Source organism: Lactuca virosa, chromosome 5 (genome assembly GCF_052849685.1).
Source record: "Lactuca virosa cultivar CGN04683 chromosome 5, Lactuca_virosa_CGN04683_v6, whole genome shotgun sequence".
NCBI classification, from domain to species: domain Eukaryota; kingdom Viridiplantae; phylum Streptophyta; class Magnoliopsida; order Asterales; family Asteraceae; genus Lactuca; species Lactuca virosa.
The window spans coordinates 416706248-416732189 of record NC_136430.1 but is presented as its reverse complement, the minus strand read 5'-3'; the positions used below and the strand labels follow the sequence as shown (position 1 = coordinate 416732189).

Genomic DNA, 25942 nt, shown 5'->3' with positions numbered 1-25942 from the left:
GGAGTAAATAAATGATATAAACAAAGGCTTTCCTTTTACAGCATTTCCGATGGTAGTATTTTTTTTTTTTAAGTTTTTTTAATTATTTGTAAAAGATTTTTAGAAGTTTTTTTTACCATTGTAATAATGTTTAAATTACTCTTGGGTTCACCTATTTTTTTTCCAACCCAATCTAATAAATAAGTTTGCATGTATTGACCTATGTAAATAAAAGAGAATATTATAAAAGCGTTCTACTTCTAGTTAAGACAACCTTTATGAAAAAACCACTACAATGTTCCATGGTCGTAGTTTTTTAGAAATTAGAATTATGATTATGTTTTTCTAATATAATGAATATAATAATATCATAGATAAAAATATTATATACAACGGGAGTTAATAAAAGGTTAATAATTGAACCTAACTCAACTCATTTAGTTCTCATTTAACTAAATGAGTTCAACACGTCAATCCATATCTTTTATAGTAACCAATTTTCTATATTTCAGCTAACTTATCAACTAGTTTTACTAAAGTTGTGTTTGACGCGTCACAACTATCTGACAAGCTACCTTATTTTTCGAATTCTTTTAACTTATCAACTAGTTTTAAGTTGTGATGTTTGGCGAAACAAATAGTAGCTTATAAGCTAACTTTTTAGGAACTTTTTTAAAATTTTCCAAATATACATCTTAATTAATTATAGAAACACATTCATTTTGAATGTACTTTTACGCATTTTATATCTTTCAGTTAGTTTTACCAAACATCATTTTTTTATCAGTTTGCTTTTTAGTTAATACGCCAAACATAACATAATGTTATCTTTTATCAGCTAGTCCCCCAAACATAACCTTCACGTTCAAAAAATAACTTTATCAAGAAATTTAAGAAATGGAGCTTTACCAATAAAAAGTTTTTAACTTTTTACAATGAACAACACAAGCTTGAAAGAACTTTCAAACTCATAAAATACAACTTTACATCAAGGGCATCATCATAAACAGAAGACCCAAGTCACAATTAGCAAAAAAAAAAAAAAATGAAAATATTGATCATCTCAATTGCCCTGTGCCTTTCATCAAGTTCGTAGATGATAATCGATAGTATACGCATGAATTTCCGAAGGACTCGTGCCAGGCCTATGAAATAACCAAAATCTTAAAATAATATGAAAAGTATTTGTATACCTTAATGATGATATATAATTATATATCATACACACACACGAACATAACATACCAAAGGATTTTAAAATTTAATATCTTCCATATATACAATTTCAATAACAGAGTGGCAAAAATAAAAAAGTACCTCTTGTTGATGATCCCGTAGTGAAACTTTGGTTTTCCAACCTTAATATCTTCAATGTACTACATAAACAGTAAAAATGAAAGAAAGAAAGCATTGAAGTTACCTTAAATGAAAACAAAAAACACAAACAACAAGAAGAAGAAAACATACCAAATTTAAGGTAACGAGCATTGAGGAAAAGGAAAGAGATTCATAAGGGATGTCATCCAGTGCGAAAAGCCGGCATTCCGATGATTCGGGACCCGGTGAAAAATGTGGGGTCAACAACTTCGCCAAGAATATTATATAAGTCTGTACCAAAAAAAAAAAAAAAAAAAATCATAGCATTGTACTTTGCAATAATCAATAATGTGTTTTTTTGGTATTTTTGAAAGTAAAAAAAAAAAAGGTCATAAAAATTGATGACTCACTTGGCCTATGAGAGGGATGTCTAATTGAGCAAAAGGTGAAAGAACTTCAACTTTAGCTCTGGCTTCTTCCCATGTCTCCCTCACTGCACCCTCAGATGCTGACTCACCATTCTCCATGTATCCAGCTGGAAGTGTCCTGTGGCGCCACATGGCTTAATCTCGTAAGCTATTTTGACTTAATACAGAAAGTCAAGGAAATGAGACTTTCCCCATTAAGCCCTAACCTTTTATATCATAAGAAGAAATACGTACCAAAGACCATAAGATGGTTGGATGTTCCTCTTACATAGCAAGATTTTGTTATCATGCTCAATCAAACAACCTACCACCTGAAAAAAAAAAGTATCATTTTTTGGATTTTAGACAAAGTGTTAAGGTGAATAACGGAATATAGAAGGTAGTTTTGTGGGTAATTAATATAAGAAGCATGCCATTTTTGGATTCTCATATGAAATTCTTCCACAAAGGGTGCAAATAGCTCTCTCTTTCTCCTCCCCATCTGGTATATCATATTTTGTTGATCCTCCACACGATTGACAGAAATTTATCTTACGGGTACTGCCCTGCAAAACAACCATGGAAAGCTAATGAATTCAAATATGATCATTGAGCAATAAATCAAGATTCTTGAATGATTGAATTGTTTGCTATTTAAAGAAGGTAGTGGTTAATATGGTTTGATACCCAAATTTATGGATAGAAACAATAAACAATCAAAAACTGTTGGGAAGATGATTAAGACAACAATGCACCTTACAATATGCCAACCCAAATCATCACACAAGTTATATATGCAACAGGAAATTGTTGCAATATTCAAGAGATGATTACCCCCAAAACTGTATTTTCGAATTTCGACCCAACAATGCAAATTCTACGAACAGAAAACTTACAGTTGATCGAAAAATGGGGGATGAAGACGATGAAGAAGAAGGTGAGGTTACATCTGGGTTTGACTTGGAACGAATTGGAGATCCCCGAAATTGTCGAAAACAACGAGGCGTTCTTGAAGTTGTTAATAAAGGTCTTCTCGAACATGGTTTCGCAGAAATGGAAATGAAAGAGAGCCCAGAATGATTTCCATGAAGTTTTAATCTATGAAAAAGGAACCCTGAAGAGGAACCAAGAAATTGTATGCTTCTGAGCATTATTCAATTGGATGAAAGGTGTTCACATGAAATTTTACGAAATCTTGGGAATATGGAAGGGAAAATTAAAGAAGTCGATCGTTATGATCGGATTTTAAGCAAGTGCTGAATCCCCTGAATGGATTTTGTTTATCCTTTTGGTGTGTGATTTCCCCCAAATCCAGTTATGGCGAACATTCAATCCCATTTCTGTCCAAAAATTTCGCACTTCAAAGAGCGAACAACAAAATTGGTCCTCGTCCTATGCTTCGGTTTTCATGTTTGGTCGTTTTGCCCATCAAGTAACATTTAGATCATACAATCTTTATTATTTTACCGGTAGTTATATTAAACTATTTGTTTTTAAGGATTAAAATCTACAAAAATAATAATCATAACTAGAAAAGATTCCCCGGCGTTGCCGGGGTCGGAAGGTATTGTTTTGTAAAGTAAAGTAGCATGTTGGTTGCTTTTTGTCCGTTAATATGAGGGTAATTTGGTCTTTTCAAGTAGTAGAGACTGAATTTGTCATCATGGGTAAACCATATGGACCATTTATATAATTTTGTCGTCAAATTCAACAAAACCTAAGGACCATTTATGTAAAATAAACCAATTCCTTACTGTTCATAAATGCTTTTACACTTTAAAAAAACCCCATTAATTAAAGAAGTGACGATAAAAAAAAATGGGAATCGTTTTAAGCAAAAGCGGAACGAGAGAATTGAGCGGAAGAAAAACAATAACTTAGGGGAAAAGTGGCAACATGTAAAACAATTGAGGCAAAAGAGTAAAAAAAAAGTTGTAGAATTACCGTTTCATAAAAGTGTTATCTTTTAAACAAAGTGACACACAAACAAAAATGGAGGGACCGAAAATGTAATTTAAGGGACCAAAAGTGGCAAAAATATCTCAGCTTTACTGTACGATAAAAAAAATGGGAATCGTTTTAAGCAAAAGCGGAGCAAGAGAATTGAGCGGAAGAAGTAAAAAACAATAACTTAGGGGAAAAGTGGCAACAGGTAAAACAATTGAGGCAAAAGAGTAAAAAAAAAGTTGTAGAATTACCGTTTCATAAAAGTGTTATCATTTAAACAAAATGACACACAAAAAAAATAGAGGGACCGAAAATGTAATTTAAGGAACCAAAAGTGGCAAAAATATCTCAGCTTTACTATTTTTTTTGTCCACAACTTTAATATAATAATAATAATAATAATAATAATAATGTTGAAAGTATATAAACGACAACTGGTTGTGTCAATAAAATTATTTATTTGTAAAAATTACAAAAAATATATGTGGGTGGAATCTCTATAATATAAGTTTGAGGGATCTAATGATGTATTTTTGGTTGACAGAATGTATTTGAAATAAATGAACTTTATTAAAAGAATTTTAATATGAAAGAATGCTTTTAATATGTTATGTCTTTAGTTGACATGAAATTTTTTTGGTTGAAATAAAAAGAAATCTGTTTTTTTATGGGTTTGAAGATTTGTCAAATAAATTGAAAATTAAATTATATAATAAGACTAACATACCTTTTTGTTTACTTTTTTTTAACTTAATAAAAATGATAAAATCCTAATTTAATTAAAAATTTTCAATTAGACTCTTATCCGTTCAAACATACTATGTTTTTTTTTTCATTGTGCACATAATTTATAAAACAAAAAGATTGTATTACAAAAGGAGAAATATAAAGTGTGCATATGGTCGTGAGCATGTGTTGGCTTGAGTGTATGGGTGTCACGGCCGGTCCAAATGTATAGTGGGCTCAAGGCAAAAAGAAAAAACTAGCCCCCAAAATAATAAATAAAATTTAATTTAATTTAAAATAAAGGTGTCGTTACAAAGTCCACAAAAATTACTATTAATATTAAAAACATAATATGACCACAACATTACCTAAAAGAGAAATTACTATCATTTTAATTCAAATTAGTTTTTCTACATTCAAACTAGTATCATTTTCATTCAAACTAGACGAACTCGATGGTTTAAAAAAATTATGTATAGATCCTTAATTTATAAGTTTGATTGAAGGCATCAGAAAATTTTCGTTTCTTCCTTTTGTTGGCTTCCAGATAATTGTTTTTTGGAAAACATTATAGATTGTCAATAGCTAAACACTATCTACTTATGGGAAAAGATTACATCTGATTTTTGATATATGATTTATGTCTTAAAGTTGTAGAAGCCTAATATCATATTTAATTTAAATCAACGTGCAACTGCAAAATAAAATCAAATACAAACAATCAAACATCTGAATTTAGAACTGGATTTAAAGTTTTGAATTTTGAATCATATATCAATAAAAATATTACCTTCTAAGTAAAAAAATCTAAAAAGTAGGTAGAAGATATAAAGTCAAGCCTCAAGAAATCTGAGAAAAAAAAAACTATAAGCTTTCAACATTTGATTAGATACCAGGACCAGGAATCAGGAATGTGAATACAAAATAAAATCAGAAACAACACTAAAACATCAGAAAAATTAGGATTGGATTTAAAATTTTGAGTTCTGAATCAGATATCTACAAAGAAATTATCTTGTTAAGTAAAAAAATATGAAAAGTAGGTAGAAGCTATACAGAATTGACAGTCCAGTCTCCAGCAATCTGAGACACAGATACACAAACAAAATCAATATATAAATAAATAAATAAAACTATAAGGAACGTGAATAAGAATTCAAATCAAAATGAGAAACAAAAGAATCAGAGGAAAAAAACAAACAAAAAAAATCTATAGCTAACCTTATGGTTTTTATCTCATTCGTCGGGTGCTTTGCAATTTTGCATTCAATCGACATAACTGATTATAATCTGAAGGCTGGTAAGAGACTACGAGAAGGGAAGAAGTCACACGACATAACTGATTATGAATCATTATTCTGATGTTGATTCACGAGGAAACGATTAGGATTCATGAGGTGTCGATTAGATTAATTGGTTCCCGCTTTATGAGGATTCCTGAAAGACGTCCTAAACGGCAGTGTTTGCTTAAAGTTACTTCAAAAAGCGTTCCAGAGTCTCGACAAAAAGAGGTTATTTCATTGGGCTAAAGTTAGGTTAATTTTGTAATTGGGCCCTTAGAAGATATATACACAAAATTTATTTTTTATATATGTATATATATTATATATTTCAGAAATTTTGGGCCCCTTAGAATCGTGGGCCCTGGGCAGTCGCCCGGGTTACCCACCGTCACGTCAGGACCGGCTCTGTGTGGGTTGTGAATGTGTGGATCAGTGGATGTATGATTACAAAAACAATGTGTATGTTTTAATGAAAGTTGTTTGTGATTATGCACATTTTGGGCCTTCTTAGCTAATTTCTTTTTGTTGTTTTACTTGAATATCCTAATAAATAAAAATATTTTTTGTCGAATGTTCATCTCTCGTTTAATTAGCCACATATCATTTTGTCATAATTTTGAGATATATTTATTTTCCATTTGTCATTTATTTTATTTTTTATTTCTATTATATCATTAATCTAGTTTCCATAAATTAAACTAACAATAATGACTATTAATTTGAAATTTGAAATTTAAAATTTCAATTTCAATTTCAAATAAATTTACAATTTAAACCTTTATATTTAACATATTTTTATAATTAACATGTAGTATACGATTCTGACAACTAAACATATAATTTTAATTTATTTATTTTTCGTATGTTTTTTTCTCATAGTTTTCACTTATTTTAGATTTTAAATTCAAATAAACTTCCCATGTAATTGTTTCTATTTAACATTTTGTTTTAATCATCCGTATAATATATGGGCTCACAATTAGTTTGGTAAATATAAAATCATTTAGCAAGACCTAGAAGAAAAAGTTATTAACCAGGAAGAAGAAGAAAAAAAACTCAAAAGGACCATTGAACCAACACCTAACACGCAAACATAACAAAGTCATTAGCTTTAGCTAGAGGTGCACAAAAGAACCTTCTTTTTTAACCGGAAAAAATGGGGACCAGTTTTTTAGAACCAGTTAGGTTTAAATTGAACCACCGGTTTGAAATAGGTTTTAATACATATTTACAACTGGTTTTTTAACGGTTTTTCTACTATAACCGCTAACCGATTTTTTAACCAAAAAAAAAAACCGTTTTTATTGCAATTTCATTTAAAAAAGCCCGAACCAATTGTAACTAAAACCGGTATGAAGAAAACTTGCTTAAAAAAACATGTGCACCTCTACCCTAGCCCATAGCATAAAAAGCTGGAAAAAAAATAGTGAACCGTCAATAAAAGAACCGTAACCCAATCCAGAAAAATGGATGCAAAAGCCTTATACGAACCCCATGAAATGGATATAGAAACCAAGGAAAATATTCCGAATGATCAATGTAATTGCTACTCCATTTTTTATCAATCAACACCAAAATCCAGCCACATACCAAAAGACACCCAAAAAATCATACCATATACCATCAACGATTATTTGAAATAAACCAACAGCCACCATCGAACCATAATAGAGAAAAGAGTCAAAATTCTCCAACCAAAGTACTAGATTTCATAAAAGGAAACCTAGATACCTCTATTTTCCCGTTAAATGGGAAATGAGTGCCCAATAAATAAACTCAAATTATTGAGAAAAAATCCGTCAATTCCATCATAACCCAAACACTTGACTAAAAGTATCAGTTTTCCCATCATGACGGAAAAACTGATACCTCCGTTTCTCAATGAAAAAAAATAGTGTCCGTGAGACATAAGTAAACTCGGTTAACTGAGTTAGAAACCTTCAAATCCATCAAAAGTATTAGTTTTCATAAAATAAAAAAGAATACTTTATTTTCAAAAGTATTAGTTTTCACCACCATGCCTATCAATAACTATTGAAAATAAACAATTAATAAGTACATGGATTTAAATTGTCGCATCTGTTTTTAACCAAAGATTTTATTTGACTAACAATATGCTAGAAAAGAATAATTAGAATGAATAAAAAGGACATTGAAGGGCCTTTTAATACCCAATCAATACAAATAGGTTGTACCCGATCTATTAGAAACTAGGTGTGAGACCCGTGTATTACACGAGTTTTTATTAAAAAATTAATATAAATTGTCAAGAATTACATGTTTTTTTGTAATAATTTTACATAAATACAAAATCCTATAATGAATAAAGTTACTATTTCAATATATCGACCCTAATAAAATGATACATATTTGTAAAATGATGACGACAATAATGATGTAAACATTAAACACAAATTAATTAAAATTTGCTACATATAAAAAAACAAAATGATGAATAAGTAAGTAAAGTTAATGTATAATAATAAAAACAACTATTAAAATATTGACCCCTATTTTTATGAATTACAAATTTCCAAAGACTTCCTTAAATACAACATTAGATGTCGTGTTGGTAAGTTTACCATCTTTATCTAAAATTAATATCTTTAATCCAGCTTTACTTTTAACTCTCGACAATGCAACATACAGCTGTCCATGAGTGAATACTGGTTGTCTCAAAAACAACCCCACCCTCGATAGTGACTGTCCTTGACTTTTATTTATTGTCATTGCAAAACATACAACCGAAATTGTCGTCTTTGAAATATGAAAGGAATCCTTTTATCCGAAGGCGTCAAAGACATTCTTGGAATAAACGTACGGTTTCCGATATTACTTCCAGATATTATTTCAGCTTCTATAACACGTTTACCCAATGCAATAACCCGTAACCTCGTGCCATTGCACAATCCGCATTTCTGATCAATATTCCTTAGTAACATAACCGAAACACCGACTTTTAAAACCAACTTGTGAATTGGCATACCTGAAGGTCTAAGACCATTTAGAACATCAGGAGAGTATAAAGTTTCATCAACTTCATCATGAACAAAATCAGCATGAGAAAGAGTATCTGAACTTAAATACTCTTGTGGATCTTCTGGAAATAATTTTAACAAACGCTCGTTAATCTCTTCAACGACTTCATTCTTCGGTGCGAGGATTGCTCTTTCTTGAAAATAAATCGGATTGTTGGCATTTTCAACAATAGAAGGATAGACAAATCCAATTAAAGAACCAATAGGATCAACTGAATCAACAATGAGAAGATCTGTGGGAACATCAATAATTGCCTCGCCATCATTCAAACCACCAACTTTGCCTTCTCCTATATCCAAAATCCCTTTTGCAAAAGATTCAGTTTCTTGAATATCAGATGTGAGAACACTTAACCTCATGTTTTTTGTTAATGTTAAGACTTTGCAACTTGACCAAATATAAGAGGAACTTAAAGAAGCGTTCACAATGTCTTGCCTGCTTCCATTAGGAACAACTGGTACAATTTGTCTAAAATCGCCTCCAAAGACAATTGTTTTTCCTCCAAATGGCAATTTTGAGTTTCCACGAAAATCACAACTCAATATATCTTTCAAAGAACGATCCAAGGCTTCAAATGCATGCTTATGAATCATAGGTGCCTCATCCCATATAATCAAAAATGTTTTTTTTAACAATTCGGCTACATCACTATCCGGTGCAAAAGAACAAAAGGAATCCTCAGTTAGATTTAGAGGAATTATAAAGCGTGAGTGTGTTGTTCTACCTCCGGTTAGTAACAATGAAGCAATACCACTTGAAGCAACATTTAAAACGATATCACCTTTAGATCTTATAGATGCAGATAAAGTCTTCCAAAGAAAAGTTTTACCGGTACCTCCATAGCCATAAACAAAAAACACACCTCCTTTTTTCTGTTTAACAGCTGTCATGATTTCATCAAAAACTGATCGTTGTTCAATTGTTAATGAATCAAGTAGTTGATGAGATTCTTGTTGTAGACTGTTCATATCAAAATCTAACTTCTCAGTAATCAAACGGTTGTTTGAAGAAGATATCGAATCATGATCAGGGTAAGGCATCCCAACAAAATCTTTAAGGCTTGAATTGTTTTGGAGTAGAATTTTTTCAATCTCATATAGTGTCAAGTTTTTAAGTTGATCGTCATTAAGGGATAAACCTATACAATTGCAGAGTTAATTATTAAAAGATAAATACAGACAATTATCACGTAATAAAAATAATGTGTATAAAAAAACTTTTAAATATTTATAAGAAACATATAAATTTCAAATAATAGTATATTTAGCATTTAAAAATTATATAAGTAATGTACAAAATGTAATGAATGACAAAAATAATAATACCTGGAGACTTTAATCTTATTCGTTGATTGTAGAGAATTCCATCGGATAAATATTGACAAGTATTTTCCCAAACATAACACGGTTTAGACAAACTATTAGACTTTAACATAGTTGCAAATAGAAACCGTAAATAATAACCAGATCCTGAATGACTTGCTTCCTCGATGGCATCAATATATTCTCTATCATCTTCTAAAAGTCCAAGAGCATAACATGCATCCCTAAAAGTAGGACATACTTGTCCGTTAACTGTACGAATATCTGGAAATGATTTTGGACCTTTGACTTTATTTAAAAGAATTCTCAAAAAATATGCTTCACCGAGATTAGGTGAAACTGTGTGAATCCTCCCAATAGAAAACCCTTTCTTTCTTGGCTCCCAACAACGATCTTCTTGTTTCCATACAAATTTTGTAGGAAACTCAACATAAGAAAGTTTTCGTGCATCCTCATTATGTTCATTACAGCTCATCCAAGATAAGAACATCGAAGAAGAAACAGATTGTTTGTTGAGGACATCTTCAATATCATCATCTGCTCCGTATACAACATTTTGTTTTCCAGGAAGATGGAACGGAAGCCTTACAACTGAAGGATATCTGTAATGAACATCAAATCCATATATATGCCACGAAGCTTCACACGCAGACAAATACCTACAATCATAGTAGTTCTTTATTTCATCAACCGGAGCATCATCATTATCACCTCCGTTGTTGTTTTGTGCAACTTCAACAGTAGCCCGATCAGGACCCTTGTTAATATATTTAAACAAATATTTGATGGAAGCCGCTTGATTGCACCACTCAACATTAATATGAGCTTGATATCGTTTCAAAAGGGTTTTGTGATATGGAACAACACTTCTGTTGTCTAACTTAACACCTGATTTTTCTATAAAAGATCCATCATTACGTCTCCTATACATAGGATAACCATTTGAATCAACGGAAGTATTCTCCAAGAATGGCTTCGGGAAGTTTTTCGAACACTTGTTTTCACTCATGCATGGGCATTTCGGATTATCAGAACCACATGGACCATGCATCATGAACTCACTGACAAGTGAGTACAATTCTGGATCATCATCTTTGTTTGGAATTTCTGCCGAAATAACTCGATCAATATGTTCAACAGTAGGGAGTTTGTAATCAGGGTGCATGAATAAACATATATGTGCGTGAGGCAGACCGCGCTTTTGAAACTCCACCGTATAAACAACTGTATATTTAAATAAATATAATATTATATGATAATAAAAAACATAAAAAAAACATTTTAATAACACTATTATTGTAATATATGGTACCTGCTTTGACCAAACCCAATAACCTCTTCTTCTTTAAGTCTTTAATCAAAGAATCCAACTTAATTTTGAATAATCTAGAAAGGATATCAGGCCTATCTTCGGGATTAAGTGTGGTGTCAGCTAGAAACCTTATAATTTCAGGCCATTTTGGATTGCATGTTACGGTTATGAAAAAATCTGGGTATCCAAAAAACTTACAAAGCGACATGGCATCTAAATAGTTTTGCATCATGTAGCGTGCACCACCCGTAAAAGAAGAAGGCAAGATAACACGTTTTCCAACATTGGAAATATCAGTATTACCATGACTTTGTACACTTTTTAAAGTTTCATAAGATTCGCATCTAAGAAATTTTTGCTGGTTGCGTATGTAATATAGTCTCTCAGTTTCAATCATCGTATAAGCATCAACCAGAAATTGTTGAAAAAACCTTCTTGAATTAAGAATTAATGAAAAAACATTAACTCTGTCTTGAATTCTATAAGCAAAGAATTCTCTCATTGTACAGAAACGACGTTTGGTATTAGTTGAAGGATCAACATCCCTGTGAGGTATATCAACTCTATATCCATCATCTCCATATGGAAAGAGTAGTGGATACTGAAGACCAAGGTAAGCCGGATGTAATTCGTTTATACGTTGTAGACTTCCTAATTTAGTTGTTACGATGATATCTCTATTATCAATTGCATCGCCAATGTCACCAACAATTAAAGCAGCAACCTCAGAAGCAGTAGGTAAGTTATATGTCCTTCCATCTTGTTGCCTTCTTCCTATAAGACGTAACTTTAGATCTATATGAGGATTTTCATCAAAACAGTCTCTGGCCATTCTATAACACTTAACCAACTCATTGGTCGAATCCAACATGTCCTTCAAAAATCTAATGATTTCAATATCAAGAGAATGAGAAGTTGATGTGCAACCTTCGTTCTGTGTACTGTTAACAACAACAGTTATATGTAAAATTTAGCAAGTAAATAATTATATCAAAATTATAAAAGTAATGGTTTATAAAAAAATTAATAAAGTTATACCTGAAAGCGCGTTGTCTATTTGTTATTTCATTTTCAGTATCATATATGTATAGTTGTGAAAACTTTGGTTTGGATCCGTCTATAGGTAAAAGACTTCCCATACAATGGTAATTTTGACCGCTAAGTCTGAAAACATATGGAGCATTGCCCCTATTAATGGAATAATCAACTTTTCCACCCATTGAAGTAAAGGAAAACATCGAATTGAATCGACGAATATTCTTCATGAAATTTTTTCCTTTTGGATCAACATTACGAAAGAGATTTTGATAATTTGTTGGAGCATGTTTTAATTGAGGAAGCTCGACTTTTCCGTTACCACAACACATGAAATAAGAAGTTTTCTTTCCGGAAGTATTGCCTTTAAGAGCTTCATATGTCCATAATTGTGCATGACACATCGTACACACAAATGTCTGGTCACCATGGTCCAAGTAATCTGTTTAATAAAAACATTTGTAAAACTTTGAAATAATTTAATGTTGCAACAAGTAATAATTTAAATATAAAAGGGGATTATAAATAAAAATTAATATTTTCCTTTTGCAATACCTGATATTAACTGTTGACGGATTTGTTGATCACGTAAATCTTCATCTGATGTTAGGTCCAAAATGGGTATCTGAGATATATTTGGAATCTTTCTTTTTCTATTTAGTTTTCTGCATGATAAATTGCTGGAAGAAGCTTGAGTGACTGAAGATGAATTCGTAGCTCTCATGTCACCGGACAAGGTAGAATATTGTGCATTTACTAACAATAAAAGTATGACAATTAGTATTAAACTTATAAAGTAAATATATAAAAAATAAAAAATAATAAAAAAATGAATACATATTATTTTATGTGTACCATATATAGTAACAAACAGTAAGTTGAATATAAACGTAGTCGTACCATTCGAAATGTTGGACAACAGAGTTCTTGTAAAAAAATCAGAAGCATATTGAAAATGTTGTTGATCACGACCAACATTACCTATCAATAAAAGATAAGTTCATATAAATATGTATTAATTAGGGAACAATTAAGAAACATGTAAAATAACATAGTATCTTATTACACTATTTAGAATAAGTTTATATGGATACAATTAAATTAGTAAGATGCATGATATATATCATATACCGATTGGTACGGTGGACATGTGATTGGATCTTCTTGTATCCAAATAAATTTTCCTTTCTTTTCGTTTATCTTTAGCCTTGTTCGACAATGGACTGTCGATATAAATATTCGAAATAGACTGAACCCGTGTTTGCTGATATCCACATGACAAAGTTGGGCTGACATTTTCATTGTTACCAACAATATTGACAAACTTGGTTGATGAAGGTGTTTGAATGTTGGTAGTTATATTAGAAAGCACTGTAAAATAATATAAAATATGTAAGTTATAATGCAGATACAAATAAGTGTAAGTTACATATAATAAGAAAAATAAAAAAAATAAAAATTTAATGATATAATTAGAAATGATATATATATATATATATATATATATATATATATAAGCGATTTATAAAATAATAATGTTTAATTAATTGCAATGTAGCAAAGAGTGTAGATAATACATAATAATATTTAAGATCCAGAGGATTGTGTGAGATTAAAAATATAGTATAAAATAAAAATTAGTCTATCCGATAAAAAACGATATACCATTAGATGATGTGGACATATGATTAGATCTTTTCTTATCCAAATATAATTTTCTAAGTTTTCTGTTCTCTCTAGCAGCATCAGACAATGCATTTCTAATATTAAAAGTTGAAGTAGATTGGAAACTTGTATGTTGATATGCGGATGATATATTTGGATTCAAATTTTCATTGTCATCGCGAATATGTGTACAATTGTTTGAAGATGATAAATGTTGCCGAGAATAACCTACATTGAATATATAATAATAAGAATGGCTAATTAGAAAATGCAATGATTATATGAGATAAAACGTCAGAAGATATAAAACAATATTTGTTCAACAGCCGTTACATATAAAACATTACTGAATATGAAAGTAAATTGAGATGTAGATAAAGAATTACCAAATGACAGGTTGGACATAACATTGGATCTTCGTTGATCCAAATATAATTTTCTATATCTGCGCCTTTGTTTATGTTCGTTTGAATCCATATCGTGTTTGTAGCTTAAGAACAAAAAAAATTATGTAATAAAAAGTATATTGACAATAATTTCATTAAAATTTAAAATTGAAAATTATAATAAACGGAGACATTAATACGATTAATATATAGTAGTTAAAATTTGGTAATATTTAAGAATTGTATACTTTACATTAATAAAAATCAAGACTTCCAACAAAGAAGTGTATATTAACATAACAACTAAAATAAGATTTTTATCAAAAAACTTAATTTTAAAAGATTTAGGAAAATATAGATAAGCATATATATTAATACTTGCATCAAAAAAATTTATATTCATTTTGATATAACAAATAAAGGAAGGATTTCATAAATAATAAAAATAAGAAAAGAGAAGGAAAACCCGTTTTTTAGATGAGGCCGTCAAATGTGTTGCCAGAATGTCGATTTTTGACCTGGTTTAATATAAGATTCAGCACAAGAGATTAAGAGATTAATAAGACAAAGATACGGAAAGATTCATTGAAAATGACAAAAATACCCTTATGTAAAATGGATATACGTTCATTAAAAAAGTTAAGCAAGATTCTTTTGTCTTCTTACATGCTATGCTTAATGAAACCACTGAAGTTGTCAAGTATATTTATATGTATTTTTTTTTAATTGGAAGTAGATTGAATCTATGCAAAAACACATTTAGGTCAATATGGACCAAATGTGCAAAATAGTGAACATTTTATTGTAAAAATGACGCTTTTGACCCTTGGTCATACATCAATCATAAATAGTTGGGGACAACAAAAAGTATTAGTATTTTTCAATTTAATTAATGAACATCAAAACAATAAAAAGTCACAATAATAGTGATAATAGATCATTCCATTATTTTTCATGTTTCCATTCCATCACACAAACCAAATATAACCACTTTCAAATAAGTAGGAAAACACATAAAACAACACAGTTGAAAAGAAACATGCATAACAGTTAATTATTTTTTTAATTAGATTGCTGTAATTGGTTTCAAGTTTGAATCCCAATGTTGAAAGCAAGGACTTAGGATGGAAAACAGGGTATAGTAGTTCATTATCAAAGAATGGTCAGTTGTAATGTTCTGCAATTCATCATCAAGTTGGACACACAAGAACATAAAAACTGTTAAGCAGGTACACACACACATACACATTGATAAACATAAACTGATGTTAAAAAAACAACGCACACATTAAAAAAAACACAAAAAGAAACAAAAGATAAACAAAAAATTTGAAAGTAGTTTTTTATAAACTTACAGAAATGATTGAACTCTGTGATTGTGATTGAAAACACGATTTTCCACTGTGATGATGCAAAAATTTGGAACACGATGTTGTAATAAACTCAATATTTCAAGAGACAGTGATAACTGATGAATTAGAATGAGTTATACATAATAAGTAATTTATAAAAATTATTTTTGGAAAGGATATCAAAGTTTGGTTTGAAATTATAGAGTATTCCAAAATTTTAGCTGTCATGAATCAATCTTTGAAACGTTTCCCAAGTTAGCGTGATATTGAATGGGATTGACCAAATTTGTTCATGATTATAATTGCTCTATGTCATTCTAATAGTAATTCCTGCATATTAGGCACTAACTTCTTACATTATAAAATCAATTTAAAAAAAACGTAAATGAGGATTCCATAAATTAAGCTACTATATAAAGATAGAAAAATTAAAATTCATGAAAACAAATATCTTCCTTTTTTAAAATAAACATCTGTTGCATCATATCACAATTAAAAGTTTTGGAAAATTGTAATATACGACTATACTATTGTTATTTATAAAATTATTATTTTATCACTTATAGTGGCCACAGTGGTGACTATATTTTTGTTATTTATAACATTATACAACATTTCTACTTTTGATATTTTAAGTTGTCAAACCGTGTCAAAAACACGAGCTTTAGGCTAGTATTTGATATAAATAACAAAATTGACTATGCAAATTATGAGATTTAAAATGTAGCATAAAATTACTTATACATCAAGTCAAATTATGTATAAGAATCATGGACTGTAAAAGAAAGTTGTGAAGATTTAAATATATATCCAATAATAAGAGTAAAAAATTCTTTGTATTTGGATGACCGGTTAAATTTTGTTGTAGGATGTGAAAGAGACTACTAATAAAAATGCCTTTATTAACCGAAATATAAAAGACGATTATGAAGAAAATATGAATGTAATGTCCAAATATAAAGTGCAATATAATGATCCCATAAAGAGTCAAATCCAAGTTGCTTATAATAAAAGAAAAAGTAAAACCTAACACGAATGAATATTCATAGTATACCAAACACTAAATATTAAAATCCCAAATAAAATGCAAGTAAAAGTGCCAAATATTAAAAAAAAATGTCTAAGAAAATAGCATAGAGTAGCAAAGAAAGATCGAAGTTATTGTCTTCATAAACAGGATCACTTTTCAACTTTAGGAATCAACAATTTTGTTGTTCCACCAACTTTGCCATCTCCAATACGGGGTGCATTAGGTTTCGTTGCTGATTCATAAACGTCATCATCAAGATCGTAAACATCTACAAGTTTACGTTTGGCACTTGTAGGCGGTGAATTGAGGTTGTTGACTGTTCTTGATGATATGCCAGAGGGAATATTCGACACAGGAGTATTATCAGCAGTGTGGGAAGTATCATCCTTAAATAAAAAAAAGAAATAATGTTGTTTAGTAATATAAAGGATAACATATATAAGAGTAAATGATGTAGTAATGTAGTTTACCTTACAACCCACTGTTTCTTGAGATGCAAATTCTGAGCCAATTATATTAACAGATTCAGTATCCATGTCCTATAAAATTAATGATAAAATAAAACAGTATGTTGGGTTAAGGAATCTAGGAAATAGTATTTTCAAAATATGTATGTTTTAAATTAATTAAATTGGTGTATAGTTACCTGTTCAATCCTACTCTTTTTCTCAATTTTCTCCAAAGCAGAAATAATGTCAACATTATCCGTTATTTTGGAAATGTTGTAAGAACGACCAAATCTTGAAACATTAAATGTCTTGACAACAATCTTGAAAGCCAATTTTTTGTCGATCATGGCATTCAACTCAATAGGAAACTGACTTGTATTGCCAAACTACAAAAATATATTAATAAATAATAACAATTAAATCAATGTGTGAAAATTAAGTTGTATTTAGCAAGATGGTATTGCATATAAGAAACATATACCCTTTCATATTTTGATAATAAATCAGCAGCAGATAATTTCAGAATATTTCTGACTTCACGATCAAAGATCGTAAGACTCACAACACCAACTAAACCTTGAACTCGAACTTTGATCATAAAACTAAAAAAACACATAAAAATTTTAAAAGTTTAAATTAAATATAATAATATTGAAGAATAATATACTAAGTTAATATTTATTACACACCTTGGTTCAGCAGTAATAAGTTTGTCCTTGCACTTTTCATTTGTACAAACCATAATCTCTTTCTCTTCTAACTGGTCCAAGCCATTGACCGTCTCATCTGAAACCTTAACTATTTGAACCTTTGACTTGCAATGTTTGCAAGCATTATAATACCAGTTCCGTGTATCTTCAAACATCTTTATTGTGCCAAGAATTACCGCACAACCTCCCTATGATATTAGGTGTATTTAGGTGTATTAAATATTTAAGTGTTGAATTAACTAAATAAAAAAAGAATAATTCATATACCTCGTTCAATTCGTGAATAGCGGATATTTGGTGAAAAGAGTTTTTTTGAAGAAAGTCATCATGTAGTGAATACATGATGGATGAACCCGAGGTACGTGAAACCGAGGAAGTCAAAGAGCCTTTTTTTGCTTGTAAACTAATTAAGATAATTAATGTTAGATAGTATAACTCTATATTATTGAAACATTAAAACGTAATGAGAAATCATGTAGAAATTTCACATAACCTTTTTTTGAAAGTTGTTATCTCCTCAATGTCATCTTCAATATAAAGTTTTGTGGCCAAGTAGGTGTTATTGACATAAGGACGATCTGAAAATGAAATTTAATAATTTTCCACATGTTAGCAAATTCATATCATAGATATGTTATTAATATAAATATTACAAATTAACAATTTACTAAGTAAGTACCTCGGACAAGCTTCAACTTAGCACATTGAATAAGCAATACAAAATGACCGGTATGCTTAGAGACATATGCATTACTTTCATCAGCATACCTTCCCCATAGGGTAACAAAAACTTCATGTCCTCTGTAAAAAATGATGAAAATTACTAAAAAAATATATAATAAAAAGAGTAATTATAGGTATAAAAAATGAAACCCACTCTAAATCCTCCATTTTGAATGTGATTTTCTTTTCCTGTCTATCCTTTGCAGGTTCCAATGGAAAACACCGGAAAACGTTTCCAATAACATCTATATTATACAAAAGGAAAAATGTAAGTATGTTTTTTTGTGGTGTAAAAAATGAAATTTAAATATTTTAATCCATTAGGAATGGGTTGAAAGGAAATGCACTAACCAAATGAAATTTTTGGGTTTATTGCATTATCATGAAGTTGTTGGAAGTCTGCAAAATCAAAAGAATTCAGTGGCCCGCAAAAATCTATGCATTTAGTTACCTTCGTGTTATACTGGAAATAGAGTTTGTGTGGACCGTCAACAAACTTTATAGCACCTTCATTTAACCCTAATGTGGGTTTATGAATGTAGTAATCACCATATTCTTCAAAAGATTTTCCTTGAAGCGATGCAAATGGTTTGTCCACATTACATTCAATTTTTGAGCCCTTAAGATAAAAAATCAAATATTAATTAATAAGCATACAATAAATGTAATGATATATAAAATATGTAAGTTATAATACACATACATATAATTGTAAGTTAACATACGTAAGTTATAACATACCATTTCATCCATCAATATCATGCCAATCATACGAAGTTGTTGATTCCATGAAGTTTGTCTCCACAAACGGATGACACAGACCTTAATGGTATAGTCATCTTGTGAGAGAGCCAACTCACTTATCATGCTAATCTTCCTGTTTTCCATTAATCTATGCAAGAATGTAGTAATGAACATAAGAAAACACCATTTTAATTGCATAAATGACAAAACATTTAGGTCAATCATGTACCAAATGTGTAAAACTGTCAAATAAGGTTAGAGAGAAATCATAATGACTAAAAATTATTAATTTACAAATATATTAGTTTACAAAGGTATTAAACATAACATGAGTAATCCGAAGATACCAGAAGTGTCCCACAACTATAATCAAAACATACGATGTTCAACAGGCTCACCATATTGTAGGGGAAAAAATTGTATTCGATATCTTCCGAGGAGAGTTACTTTATTTGAAGTTGTTATAAAATGGAATTTTCATTTTTTTTTACATAAAACAGTAAAACAAAGTCGGTTCTGCAGATTGAAGATATGCAAATAGACATTTAGGTCAATATGGACCAGACGTGTTAAATAGCCAACAGATTTGTAAAAATGACGTTTTTGCCCCTTGCTCATAGAAAAATCATAAATAGTTGGGGACAAAAAAAATTATTAGTATTTTTCACTTTAATCAATCAACATTAAAACATAAAAAAATCAACAATAATAGTGATAATAGACCATCCTATTCCATATTTCCTGTTTCCATTCCATCACACCAAAAAAATATAACCACTTTTAAATAAATAGCAAAACAAAGTCAGTTCTGAAAGCAATGCCCAAAATACAAAATATGGAATAGTAAAACAAAAATATAACCACTTCCTTTTTTGCTATAATAAAAGCATATTTGTTTTGAAAAACCATCCCAATTAAAGCATACCTTTTTTGTAGTTTTTTTTTTCTAATAACACCTGTAACAGCACTGATGTTATCATGATTCTAAGAGGTATTCAGTTTGTTATCTGCTATGGGTAATGAAACGACTGGAGTTATGAAGAATATTTATATGTTTTTTTTGAATTGTAAGTAGATTGAATGTATGCAAATTCACATTTAGGTTAATATGTACCAAATGTGTAAACAACCAAGAAAAATGTAAAAATGATGTTTTTGACCCTTGGTCATACAAAAATAGTAAACAGTTGGGGACAGAAAAAAGTATTTGTATTTTTCACTTTAATTAATCTACATTATAACAAAAAAAACAATAACAGTGATAATAGAGTATTCCATTCCTTTTCCTGTTTCCATTCCATCACATGAAACAAATATAACAACTTTCAAATAAGTAGGAAAACACCTAAAACAGCATAGTTGAACAAAAACAGGAATAACAATTAATTTTTTTTAATTATATTGCTGTAAATGGTTTCAATTTTGATTCCCAAGGTTGAAAGCAAGGACTTAGGATGGAAAACAGGGGCTTTTATAAGACAATTTATTTCATTCTAAGTCTCCTGTTTAACAAAAGTCTACATAAAAAATCCTTGTTCATCTTATTTATTTACAGCTTCAATGTTGATCCAGAACTTATACATAGAGAGTTACAGACATTTAATCATATGTTTTAACGCCCCTGTTTTCATCTACCACATTTTGATACATGGAATGAAAACTCAAAAGTCAGAATCATGCGTTTTATATTGGATTGATTTAGGAACATAAACAGTTAAACACAAACACACATGAACATAAACAGTTAACGCACACACACGCATACACATTGAGAAGATGTTAAAAAAACAACACACACATTAAAAAAACACAAGAAGAAACAAAAGATAAACAAACAATTTAAAAGTAGTTTTTTTTATAAACTTACCGAATGGATTGAACTCTGTGATTGAAAAGAAGATTTTCCACTGTGATGATGCAAAACTTTAGAAGACGATGATGTAAACTCAATATTGCAAGAGACAGTGATAACAGATGAATAGAATTGAGTTATACATAAAAAGTAATTTATAAAAATGATTTTTGAAAAGGATGTAAAAGTTTGATACATTCCTTGCAAAAATTACGTGAGTGAAGAAATGTTTGAAAAGTTTCTCCAAATTAACGTTATTTTTAAAAGGATTGACAGAATTTTGTTGATGATAATTAAGAAGGTTTATTTGAAATTAATACCTCCCTTGCAAAAATTACGTGAGCTTTTAAGTAGTTATTGACTTTCTTTAAATTCAGGGAAATTGATATATTGTATTTTCATTACGGATTTTTTAATTTAAAAGCAAAAAAATTAGAATTTGCCAAGTGGAATTAAAGGTAATTGGAAAAATAGATAAAATGCCATGTGGCATAGTGAATAAGGTGATGACATGTGGCAATGTTATTTTCTTTTATTAGGGTAGATCCATAAGTACGATAGAGAAACAATGTTTTCAAAAAGATCATTATTTCTTGGCTTCTTGGAATGAAAACAAAGAGCATTACTAAATCACTAAAACACCTTGAAACAACTACATCAAACCCTTATTTTTCTTCACATTAAATTGAGTATGATCAACCCAAATAATCCAATCCTTAGCAACTGAAAAAGTTGGAATAAGAACATTCTACTATCACCCAATCTGACTCTATATGACACACCACAAAAATGTGATCCAAAGTCTCCTCATGGAAACGTATTATCTTAAACGAAAGTTTATGGTTTTTCCTTGATGAATTCCAAATCAAAGTTACCAAATTGTAAATCAATTTAAGTTTTTTGGCACTCTTTACATTTAAATCTACATTGATCAGCATAATTTTAATTTAGATATTGAATAGTTTGCAAGATATTTGTTATAATTCTTTCATTCTATGTCATAAAGAATAATCAAAGTATCCAATTATAAATCAAAGACTCTAATCTAAGTATGTCCATCAATCACATAACACCTATACAGAGGACAAATCTATCAAACTGAAATTGTTTGATAAAATACTCAAAAGCTGTTCAAATATTCAACCATTTATTATAATTTACAAGCCAGAAAAAAACATGGATTGCATAAACATATCTCATAAATGTGTTCTTCAAGCTCTGATTAAAAAAGATACATACTACAGATGTTAGAAGACAAATAAAGAGACTTGAGTAACATTCTGCTTTATTTTATTCAGCAATCTTAACAATTGCTAACACAAGAAAATATAATAAATTGTTCAGGGAGAAATTAGTAAATTGTACAATCAACCAAAAGCATAATGTTTCCTAATGATGGTGTACAAAAATGAAACACACTAAATAACTAAAAATCAAATGACCACTAAGTGGCATTGGTAAATAGAAAAATTATTTTTTATTTTATTTTTAATTAATCGCCAATTTTTCGCATAAAGATTGATATGCAGCACTGCAGACCTTGAATTTCTCTTCTGCAATTGCCTGTTCATGTACACCATTTTATTAAAAAAAAAAAATAATAACTGATTAATGTGGATGTTATAAATATAAATGTAATAAAAGCAACTATGTAAATGTATTAAACTATTAATTCAAATCGTACCTTGGAAGAACCCTCATGACGATCTGGATGCCATTTCAATGCACAAACTCGGTATCTGGAAAATTAAAAAAATAATAATAATTAAAAATTAAAAAAAGAAAATGTAACCTTCAACTTGGGACATCATTCTAATATATGTGATGATAATGAATCTTTATAAAAAAAAAAAAAAAACAGAGAGAAGATTGAAAAGCTTACGCATTTTTAACATCTTCAAGGTTTAAAGGGCCAGAACGAGTCAAACCAAGGGTAATCCTGTCTTTTGTCAAATCAGTTTCTAATCTGTTTGACTCAGATGAGTACCCATCTTCATCTTCATCTTCAAACTGATGTCTGGAATTCCATGAAGCCCCATGATTATTATAGAAGCCTGATGAATTTCTTGGCGATTCATCATTTATAAAAGACCAAAAATAGAATCCATTTCCACCAAAAGCAGATCGAAAAATCGTCTCAACATCTTCACCAGCTTCATAAAACTGAAATCTTTCTGAAAATTCAAGTAAAAAAAACAACTTCAAACTTGAAACTCATAATGCTTTTCAATGATGAGGATGACAAGGGCATTTATGTCTTTTGCACTTACTTTTGCGGGCCCTAGCCTGGGCCCCCTTACTGTTAGCTCGGGTCCCACCGGGTCCACTATGACCTCTAAACCATGAGTTTCCTTGACTTGAAGATGGGTCAAATTCATCATGATCATTCAATCCCTAAATGTATGGAAATAAATCCACAACAGCTTCAATAGATATATTAATGAACTTTATAACAAAAATATATAACATTTACCTGGAAAATGTTTTCTGCAAAAGCACTAGCATTCCTAAGCATTTCATGTTTAGCATAAAACTTTCTTTGTCTTCTTGCATTGAAGTTGGGTCTCTGTAAGTATTTACAAGTATGGAATTTTAACATAGAAGAAAAAAACAAGAGTTTATGATTTAAAAGCAGGTGTTTTGTACGAAATTCTCACCCTTGAGGAGCTTCTGTAAAAACTTCCAGCCTACTCAAAAATCAAAATAGAGAAAAAGAAAAATATGACAAATAAGTAACCAATAATTCAAATTTAAAGTGTTGATTATAATCAAATGAAATCATAGCAATAAGTTGAGCGTTTCATGTAAGATATGTTCAAGTCAAAATTACTTAATATTCTTGAGCTCTACATGTGGTCTTGCAAAGTTACTGTAGTTTTTTGCTTTTGGATTAAAGATGCTTCCTTTATTCACAAGTTCGATGCTAATACGAGAACAACTCAGGCCAAATTAGGTTTAATAAAATTTGAAATTAAATTTCCTATTGCATATTCCCCCAATATGGCAATCTAGTTGAACAAAACCAATACAATTTCTGATTATATGCAAATAGTTTCCCTATTCTTATGTGGGCATTGAGAATTAGTTTAATATCTCTTCGCATTGACCAATATGCTTGGTTTCCCTATTCTTTTGGTTCTCTAAATGAAGTCAATAATTGTGTATTTTCTCTATTCTTATTTAGGTATCGCAAGATTAGCTTGTTTGCTATTTTTCAAAACCAAATTCACTTATTCCCAAGTTATATTCAATTCCCTGATTCTTTGACTCCTAAGAAAAACAAAAAATTTCGCCAAATAACAAGTAATCCTTGTAATCAGACAATGCAAATTCAAACACAGGATATAAATTAAAGAAAGTGAAAGAGGGGGGCTTACAGATTCCCAGTGGGTGCGTCGTCGACGATCGAGGACAGGAGTTGAATGAAAGAAAGCTGTTCTCAGATGTAAAGGGGAGTTGTTTAAGTTGATTAGGGCTATTTTCGTTGCCCTGTTCATGCCTGCAATTACATGTACACGAAAAAATGGAGAAGAAAGAAAGAAAGGCGGTGTGTGTATAGGAGGTTAAAGGGGTACAATCGATACTTACCTCGTAATTCTATGGAGGAAAAAAATGGAGCCTAAACTTCAACCATTTGGAAGGCAACCAAAATTACTTCGGATTAAAACCATGAGTTTCTTTTTTACTTTTTAACTTGAAAAGGTATTATTTATTTATTTTAATTTTTAACTAGATACTTTTAAAATTAAAAATAATCTAAAAATATTTTTATGATACTTTTAAAATTAAAAATAATCTAAAAATATTTTTATTTTATTTTTTGATAAAGAAAAAGACGGTATCTCATTAAAATTTTATTAATAGAAAAAAAAATCCAAATTAAAGGCTTCTCACAGATAAGTGTCCATATAAAGTGTCTATATACAGCCCATGAGCCAAATAAGCAAAAGAAAAAAAAACCTGCACAAGCTCGGATAAACAGAGACATAACTATAAAGACAAAAGGGATAGACAACCATTCGAGATAGTTAGGTCAGGTGTTTAGTGGCCATATCTTCATTCTGTTAGAGACATTTTTGAATGTCTTTGGCACGATATTTTGGGAGGACTTTAGAGTCACTCAATAGTTTCCAACGAACATTATTAGTAATAGTTTTTCATTTCCTACTCCTTCATCTGCTGAAAATAACATTTTTTTAAGTTTTATCCAACAAAATTTCATCAAGTTCACTGCCTCAAATAAACCAACAATATAAATTCTACAAAAGGATTGAAGTCGAGGAACATATTGTTGTTACCAACCGAGACAACGGATTGAAGCGGAGGAATAACAAAGGGCCAATATTGCTTGCTAATTTCCCCACCCCTTGCCTCGACCCATCTATCCTCATAAGATGACTTTTTACATATTTATTTTTAGAATTTACATAGTATCAATGTTGGTGATTTCTATCATTAATATTATTTAAGTGTATTAGGATTAATTTGTTGATCAATGTTGCCTTGAAAAAATATTAAACAAATTAGGGTGGTGCGGAGTGCACATTTGTTTAAATTTGTCTTGGTTGAAAGTACATTGCTATTTAGGGGCGAAGCCCCTGAACTGATGGGAGTCCGAGAACAGAACCCCTGGAAGCGGGGTCCAAGGGGCAGTTTTCAGAAAA

At 30.1% G+C, this 25942-nt stretch overlaps 3 protein-coding genes across 3 annotated transcripts; all 3 read right to left on the bottom strand.

Annotated features, from left to right (window-relative positions):
• Nucleotides 1-883: 883 nt before the first annotated feature.
• On the bottom strand, nt 884-3068 carry NUDX23 (nudix hydrolase homolog 23). Its single transcript, XM_079048461.1, has 7 exons — nt 2600-3068; nt 2138-2269; nt 1959-2035; nt 1707-1842; nt 1447-1587; nt 1297-1355; nt 884-1124 (listed from the first exon to the last, which is right to left on the bottom strand). The coding sequence occupies exons 1-7, from the start codon at nt 2852-2854 to the stop codon at nt 1064-1066; spliced, it is 861 nt and encodes a 286-aa protein (XP_078904587.1). The 5' UTR covers nt 2855-3068; the 3' UTR covers nt 884-1063.
• A 5317-nt stretch (nt 3069-8385) lies between these two features.
• LOC145114032 (uncharacterized) lies at nt 8386-19570 on the bottom strand. The gene is made up of 21 exons (XM_079050051.1): nt 19424-19570; nt 19190-19301; nt 19034-19081; nt 18837-18927; nt 18639-18760; nt 18453-18537; nt 18227-18362; nt 17939-18147; nt 17731-17851; nt 17447-17635; nt 17271-17339; nt 16954-17186; nt 14380-14522; nt 14033-14260; nt 13499-13738; nt 13268-13348; nt 12923-13123; nt 12371-12809; nt 11333-12273; nt 10024-11244; nt 8386-9836 (listed from the first exon to the last, which is right to left on the bottom strand). The coding sequence occupies exons 1-21, from the start codon at nt 19568-19570 to the stop codon at nt 8386-8388; spliced, it is 6507 nt and encodes a 2168-aa protein (XP_078906177.1).
• Nucleotides 19571-22546: 2976 nt separating this feature from the next.
• Nucleotides 22547-24881, bottom strand: LOC145115821 (uncharacterized). Its single transcript, XM_079052173.1, has 7 exons — nt 24656-24881; nt 23936-23965; nt 23752-23844; nt 23549-23672; nt 23161-23452; nt 22963-23017; nt 22547-22841 (listed from the first exon to the last, which is right to left on the bottom strand). The coding sequence occupies exons 1-7, from the start codon at nt 24773-24775 to the stop codon at nt 22767-22769; spliced, it is 789 nt and encodes a 262-aa protein (XP_078908299.1). The 5' UTR covers nt 24776-24881; the 3' UTR covers nt 22547-22766.
• Between the last annotated feature and the right edge of the window lie 1061 nt (nt 24882-25942).

What these genes read in the sequence shown, in the direction of transcription:
- NUDX23 (XM_079048461.1), bottom strand. Translation starts at nt 2,854, where the DNA reads ATGCTCAGAAGCATACAATTTCTTGGTTCCTCTTCAGGGTTCCTTTTT. An exon ending in CAACCATCTTATGGTCTTTG is followed by an intron (nt 1,843 to 1,958) that starts GTACGTATTTCT and finishes GTGGCGCCACAG; the next exon opens with GACACTTCCAGCTGGATACA. An exon ending in ACATCCCTCTCATAGGCCAA is followed by an intron (nt 1,588 to 1,706) that starts GTGAGTCATCAA and finishes TTTTTGGTACAG; the next exon opens with ACTTATATAATATTCTTGGC.
- LOC145114032 (XM_079050051.1), bottom strand. Translation starts at nt 19,570, where the DNA reads ATGGAAAACAGGAAGATTAGCATGATAAGTGAGTTGGCTCTCTCACAA. An exon ending in AATAGACAACGCGCTTTCAG is followed by an intron (nt 12,274 to 12,370) that starts GTATAACTTTAT and finishes TGTTGTTAACAG; the next exon opens with TACACAGAACGAAGGTTGCA. An exon ending in AATAAGATTAAAGTCTCCAG is followed by an intron (nt 9,837 to 10,023) that starts GTATTATTATTT and finishes GCAATTGTATAG; the next exon opens with GTTTATCCCTTAATGACGAT.
- LOC145115821 (XM_079052173.1), bottom strand. Translation starts at nt 24,775, where the DNA reads ATGAACAGGGCAACGAAAATAGCCCTAATCAACTTAAACAACTCCCCT. An exon ending in TTGCAGAAAACATTTTCCAG is followed by an intron (nt 23,673 to 23,751) that starts GTAAATGTTATA and finishes CCATACATTTAG; the next exon opens with GGATTGAATGATCATGATGA. An exon ending in CTTGAAGATGTTAAAAATGC is followed by an intron (nt 23,018 to 23,160) that starts GTAAGCTTTTCA and finishes TTAATTTTCCAG; the next exon opens with ATACCGAGTTTGTGCATTGA.